We start from the raw sequence: 7,300 nt of genomic DNA, 5'->3' as shown, positions 1-7,300 counted from the left end.
GTGCGTTTGCATAGAGGCATTTAAGTTGGGCCCCCGATGAAGCTGTCTTACTGGCTGGGGTTTCTTTGTGCTGCTCTTCAGGTGCCCTCCTGCTGACCTGTGTTCCTCTTCCAGGCTCTGGGCATCTATTGCTGGCCCTGGCATCAAACTGGTAGGAGTGGGATGAATTGAGGTTCCCCTCCCCCGGCATCTCTAGTTTAAAGCCCTCTTCACCAGCGTGGCAAGCCTATGACCAAAGATGCTCTTCCCCTTCTCTGACAGATGGATCCCGTCAGCCCCCAGTAGACCAGGTTCCTCAAAGCGAGTCCCATGGTCTAAGTAGCCGAACCCCTGGCTGTGGCACCAGTCTCGTAACAATTTGTTGGGTTACACAAGAATGGCAATTAGAGATTATTAAAAGTTTTTAATATTTATTAAAAGCTGTAGGCTAACACGACATTGTGCAGCACTTGAGGAGTACTAACATGCAATATGCCATCTCAGGAGGACTGCAGTCAGAACCGCTCAGAAAAAAGAGTTTAAAAGTGTAAAAAGTAGGAGAGGTGGGGACTCAGAGCTGGAATAAGTGAGGTCAGAAAGTTCTGTGAAAGGCCTGTACATGTATATCTGTGATATTTGCATAAAAGAGAAATTTATATCTTATTAGTGCATTTGGTTATCAAATACAATGAGCCTTGGGGGAAGATGAATCACACTATGAACAGCAAAGGCATGCAAATCCCCAGACGTTAGGAAGGAGCAGAGGCTGAAACTGAAGTATATTGTCCATTTGTGTCATATTCTCTGCTGGTTTAAAAAGACTCAGTCTGACAGAAATAAACGGTCCATTATAGTCCCAGTAGGACCCTGGGAATTAACTGGGCAGCAGAACAGCTATTCTGCATATGCACAGTGCACTGCTCTCACCGGACTATGTTATCAACACCCTCTATCAACACCCTTAATCTGTGATCGTCAGAACACCTCTTATTAAAAAACACAGTTTATGCCTTTCCCTAGATTTTTCTGTTCAGTTTTATAAATACCACCCTTTAAAAATCTGTGTTCTCCCCCTTCTCTCTAGGTGGCAAATTTGCTCAGACTCTTCCAGATCCCCCAGATAAGCTATGCCTCCACCAGTGCCAAGCTGAGCGACAAATCCCGCTACGACTATTTCGCGCGGACAGTGCCCCCTGACTTCTACCAAGCAAAAGCCATGGCTGAAATCTTACGGTACTTCAACTGGACTTATGTGTCAACAGTAGCTTCAGAAGGAGACTACGGGGAGACAGGGATCGAAGCCTTTGAGCAGGAAGCTCGCCTCCGCAACATCTGCATCGCCACCTCCGAGAAAGTGGGTCGGTCCAACATCAGGAAGTCCTACGACGGCGTGATCAGAGAGCTGCTCCAGAAACCTAATGCCAGAGTGGTGGTGCTCTTCATGCGAGGCGATGACTCTCGGGAGCTCATTGCAGCTGCCAACCGCTTCAATGTTTCCTTTACCTGGATTGCCAGCGATGGATGGGGAGCACAAGAGAGTATTGTCAAGGGCAATGAGCACATAGCCTCTGGGGCAATAACCTTGGAACTTGCTTCCCATCCAGTTAAAGAGTTTGACAGGTATTTCCAAAGTCTGAGTCCTTACAATAACAGACGCAACCCCTGGTTCAAGGACTTCTGGGAGCAAAAATTCCAGTGTAATCTCCAGAACCGAAAACCACATAAAAAGGCTTGTGACAAGCACTTCACCATCAACAGTTCCAACTACGAGCAAGAATCCAAGATCATGTTTGTTGTGAATGCCGTGTATGCGATGGCCCATGCCTTGCATAAAATGCAGCGGACTCTGTGTCCAAACACCACCAAACTCTGTGATGCTATGAAGCATCTGGATGGCAGGAAGTTGTACAAAGATTATCTCCTGAAAGTAAACTTTACAGGTAATAACTTCTCTTTTGGTACATACAGAATGTCACTGTAATTAATGAAATGTTCATTGGTCACAGTAAGAGCCAGATGAATTTCCAGTAACACCTGTTATCAAAGTTCAGACCAGGGTGGTACCCGGGCAAGGACACTCTTGTCACAGGAAGGGGAAAAGAAGAAGACAGACAGGGAGCGTGGCAAGAACCCTAAAAGAACGAAGCTTGATGCTCCTCCTGTTTCCAGCAGAAGGAAGAGGTGGAGGTGGCAACAGCTGGTCTTGGAAACGTTACCTACTTCCACACACCAATTTCCATTTCATTCACAGCCAGTTTGGCTTCAGCTGGGCATGTCAGAGGCCAATGGTCATTTCACCACCTGCTACACTAGGCAATGGCCCACTATGCCTATGCCAAGACTTGGCCTTCTCTTCCTTGTTTTTTTATGAATTTACATAATAGCTGGACCCTGGTCAATGGCTAATGCCCTTGCAATAGTAGAGCAATAATTCCTGCCATAGAACCAGATCAGAATAAAATATTTAAATATGTGGGATAGTGCCATTACCTATTTTACAGGTCTTTAGGTTTGATGACAAAGTATAAAAAGCTAGATTAAATATGTGCAGAAGGCTTGTGGAGAGATAGTGGATGATCTGGCAATGTTATAAGAAAATGTCATGGGACCTGGCTACGCAGCACATGACATCTCTGTTTTTGCCATCACATATGGCTGAGCTTAGCTTTGTTATTAATATTACACCATAGCAAGGCTAAATAGATCTACAGGGGAAACAAGTAAAATGTAGAGCATCATGTCTTTTTGTTGTTACATGTCTAAGTTTCTTCTGAAGCATCTAGGTTGACCTTGCATTTCTATGTATTATTAAACTGATATTCTTAGCTGACCGAGTTGATAGTAAGGAAACATCATGCTGTGTTTTGTATGAGAACTAGCTCCAAGAGGAATTGAAGGATAAATACGTGTATGATACAACATGCTCAGTCCCAAGAGACCCTCAATAATGGTACATTAACAACACTGGAAACTATGTGAAACTGTCAGGTTGGAGCTTGAACTTTTCCCTCCTTCAGAGGTCTTCTCAGCATCTGATTCAGACTATCTCTAGATACTACCAACTACATCCCTAGAGCTTCTCTCACTCCCAGTGGGGTATGGCTGGTGTAGCCAAGGACCCCACTTTCTTGGGTACATGTAGACATAGCTCCCAGCGCATGCTGCAGAGCTCCTTAGGACCCCTGGTCTCCCAGCATCCTGCTAGCTGACTTGTTTAGAGCACATCAGGGCTTCCTGCAGCCCACATGCCTTGATTTCTTTACCATGGAAATCAAGGAGGGGCAGATTGGACTGGTCATGTCCTACATCTTAACTCATGCCCCAGCAGGTGATTCAGGAGGACCCAGGAGCTTGGGCATGCTCTGGTAATATAGATTTGGTCATAAAGAAAAAATAATGCTCTTGGCAAGAGCAGCTGGAAGTTGAGATGCTTCAAAACCTTCATCTGAGTGTTGCATGCAAGGCACCTGAAGCAACATGCCTGGCCTGAGCAACACGATGCTTGTGCGCGTCATGCCACTTAGTCTCCTCCTAAAGACTGCTGCATCAGTAAGGATAGTCACATACCATGACATATACAGATGCATAGGCAATGTATATATGTATATGTCATGCTGTAATTGCATTTGATTTATTTATTAATTTCATGTGTTACAGATAACAGCACAGAATGAATCAACCATTTAGGCTTTAAACCTATGGAAAATAAGAACCATCATTTCTCCTCCCCCTCCACACAGTACTTAATACACAGAAACTATTTTCTCATTTGCCTACGCTTATCCTTAGAGATAGCTGAATGTCTTGAAATTGTTGAAATCAAAAGGGTTTAGGAGCACAGCACTTCCCAGAAGCTGGGTCTTGGCAGACTGACCACAAGGGATGGCAGTGGTGTGCAATGCGCTTCTGCCCCTGCCAGGGAGATGCTTCAGGACAGTAACAGCCTACCCAAACGAGTAGGCAGTTCAGTAATTGAAACTTCAATTATTTTGAAACTTTTTCTGACACTCCAGGTATTTTTATGGGCTTAAATGCATACACTCTTAATAGAGTCCAGCTTTAGTCTCTCACTAGACAATCTTGGTTCCAGTACATTATTCCTAATCTTTTTTCTATCGTGTAGAGATTTTTAAGCACCCAAGCATTTTTCCACTCAGCATTTAGACATAAAGTCAAAATAACCACAATTTTCTTTGACAAAAACTCCAGGAAAATTTTCCTTTAGATACAGTCTGAAAAATTCATTTTAATTTTGATTGAAATATCTTTTATACTTTTTTATGAATTGGAAGTTGAAGCTGTTCAAGCTGAAAAAAAGTAGTTCAAAACCTGTCATTTTGCAATTTTGAAAACAGAAGGCTCTTTTTGGAATCAAATTAATTTGTTTTAAAATCAACATGGAAATCTTTAAAACTCTGAAGAGCTTTCATTTCAGTTAATTTTCATTTCAAATTTAAAACATTAAAAAAACTGTCGAGTTCTCAGCCAATGGCTTTGTTCCATATATATTCTTCTTAGCTTACAGCATGATTTGCTCATCTCCTGTTTCTTTGTTATCAGTTCTTCCATTATAATCTGAACCCATGTTTTAATGTCAGTGATTTTTGAAAGCAGATGAGTGATTTTTATGTAGTGAGAGAATCAGCAAATCTCCCATGCATTCTTCCTTTCAGAAAGGTGTGAAATTTTAATACATACAAGTCTTGACATTGATTTCCATGGGACCAAGAATTCACCTTTGCTCTTTTCTGGTCGAAGAAAGTCTCTGGGTGTGTTGTTAATACAATTTCAGGACCCTGCAGCATGGTACATTTCATCAGTGATGCTCTCATATTTCCAGCTCCAAATCTGAGAACATATCCCCAGTGCAGAGAGAGGATGGCATGGAAGCTACCAGCCCACCAGGTACACTGCAACCAAGTCAGATTGGGAATTTTCTTACTTCTTTAGCCTAGGTAGTGATCCACAGCCACCAAAAGGAATCAGGCAAGAAACAGAACAACAGCAATAACCACGTTCGCACACATACAAACAGGTATTTAAGCAACCCCTCCTCTGCTGAAAGGCAGAGGTACAGATAGGTGTAGAGCCCTGTATGCATAAACCTGCAGCTTGCCATGAAAAAAACCTGACAAATGGCCCTGAATGTATTCTCCCAGCTTCCAGGAACAGGTGATGGTGCATTTCAAACACACAAGTCTGAGTAAATGATAGGGTGCATTTATGAGACTGGTGTGGGACTGAGCAATTTTAGACATTTACCCTATGCACTTGAACTAGTTTTGGTTAGTCTCTGATTACAGTTAATGGAGGGGATCAGCACTTACAGATTGCGGTGCAGCCCACATGAGGTAGCCCACGTGAGATATGATTTGCCCGTACATCTCTTGTTATTGACTACAGATGGAGCATAGAGCAACTGAGATTTTCACTTGCCATTTAATTGAAAGCCTGAAGTGAGACACTTAGGCACAGCAATAATGGGGTTTGTAGGGAAATACTCAGAACCCAGCTAACAGAAGGGTTGGAGCAAAGGACTGGTCAGGATTTGTGCACTTTCATACTGCCACTGCTACTGACATGCTGTGTGACAGGTATTTCATTAATATCTCTGGGGTCCTACTTATTTCTCCTTTTTCATTAAATTGAAATAACTGCAGTGTGGCACGAAGGCAGGGTGAGATTTCATTCCTTATTGTCTGTGAGATACACCAAGCACATAATTTTCTTGCAAGTCAGTAAGACGTATATGACAAATGTCATGATATCCTGAATCTTTTCAGTAAGGGAGAAAAGAGATGCCTGTGCCCGATTCCCACTTCCAGCAGGAAGATCTGAGAATGCAAAGCCCAGCCCCTAGATAAACGCCCTCACTCCATTTCAGTGCTCCTTTGGCTTTTCAAAGAGGTATAGGCTGGTTCATCTTCTTGATCTTCCCATGGTCTGCGTTCCCTCCTGAGGGCACAAGTGCAGCACTTGATGTTCTGAATCGTGATGCTCTTCTGCTGATAAAGAGATGCTGGTTCAAGAGGCTTGTATTACCAGAACAACAAAGAAGTGCTGAACAAAAGCAAAGGTCTGCATGGGAGAGAGCACAGAGTAAACTCAACTTCCCGCCGGCACCCAGCCACTGCTTGGTGGAGGGCAGCGTGTGGAGGAGACTCTCAGGAGGGCTGTGAATTGGGGCTGAGCCCAAACACAAGGCAGAGCTCCACATATCCAGAAGCCTCCCTCTGAGGGATAGAGGGGCCAGTGCAGCAACCAGCTCTGCTGTTTTAGCTCCATTAAGCCACCAGGACCACACAGAAAAGCAGCATTATCATTGCCCACAGCTGCTATTGCAAGCCTCACAACATCTGACATGTGCCAGGACAGTGAACACTAGCACAAACAGTGCGAAAGGGGTGTCTATCATTTGGGATAAAGTGGCAGGGTCCTGCACAGCTGTCCCCCACATGTTGTTACCAGGTGTAGCTGCTCCTCCAGGGAGTTGGGCTCCAGGCTGGCCAGGGGAGAAGAAGGGCAGCAATGACATTTGAGAACTGGCATTAGCTCTGTCCAGCCCAAGGTTGCTGAGCTGGCTGTGCAGGATGACAGCCGTGTCACCCAAGGGCGTGGGACTGGGCTCCAGCTTTTCCCACTGCACAGTTAGCAGGACTGATGGTATTGCAGGACTAACTCTGCCATGAGTCTGGCATGGGAGCGTATGGGCAGAAGGAGGTTGGATTTAGGGGTGTATGCATGTCCACCTGTCTTCTGCAGCTTCCTGAATCTCCACAGCAAATGGTAGGAGGAATTTGGCTAAAGTAGTAACCCTGGAAAATAGATCATTAAAAATTTTAGGCAATGCATATGTTTATAGAACTCAGTGTCTTTTCCTACCCCTTTCTTCCTCCACAGCTACAAGAGTCACTGTCGTGTCCTTCCCTGTATTATGTTCAGAAATCCAGCTCTTCTACAGCAAAGCCTATATCACCAAACCTAGCTTATACTGGGCAAAATCCTCTCCTGTGGCTAACTAGAATGACTACTCAAAATGAGAAAATGGTTGTAAGTCAGGTCTGATTTGTCTCCTTTCATCCACTGAACTTTATGACAAAACTTTATTCCTGCCCAGTCTTAGGTTTCTGTGTGGTTTATTTTCTTTCTTTTCTTCTTTCCCATTTGTCGTGGTTTAACCTCAGCTGGCAAATGAGCACCACACAGCCGCTTGCTCACTCCCCTTGCCTCAGTGAGATGGGGGAGAGAATCAAAAGAGTAAAAGTGAGAAAATTCATGGGTTGAGATAAGAACAGTTTAATAATTGAAATAAAGTAAAATA

At 43.9% G+C, this 7,300-nt stretch overlaps 1 protein-coding gene across 1 annotated transcript in view; it reads left to right on the top strand.

Annotated features, from left to right (window-relative positions):
* GRM3 (glutamate metabotropic receptor 3) overlaps positions 1–7,300 on the top strand; it is a 52,651-nt gene that overhangs the window by 15,241 nt on the left and 30,110 nt on the right. The window contains exon 2 of the mRNA XM_009285517.1: positions 1,064–1,919. Within this exon, the coding sequence (XP_009283792.1) occupies positions 1,064–1,919 (856 nt within the window). The remainder of the gene's footprint in view (positions 1–1,063; positions 1,920–7,300) is intronic.

Source organism: Aptenodytes forsteri, unplaced genomic scaffold (assembly GCF_000699145.1).
Source record: "Aptenodytes forsteri isolate BGI_AS27 unplaced genomic scaffold, ASM69914v1 Scaffold87, whole genome shotgun sequence".
Classification (NCBI taxonomy): domain Eukaryota; kingdom Metazoa; phylum Chordata; class Aves; order Sphenisciformes; family Spheniscidae; genus Aptenodytes; species Aptenodytes forsteri.
This window is presented reverse-complemented; position numbering and strand designations above follow the sequence as displayed.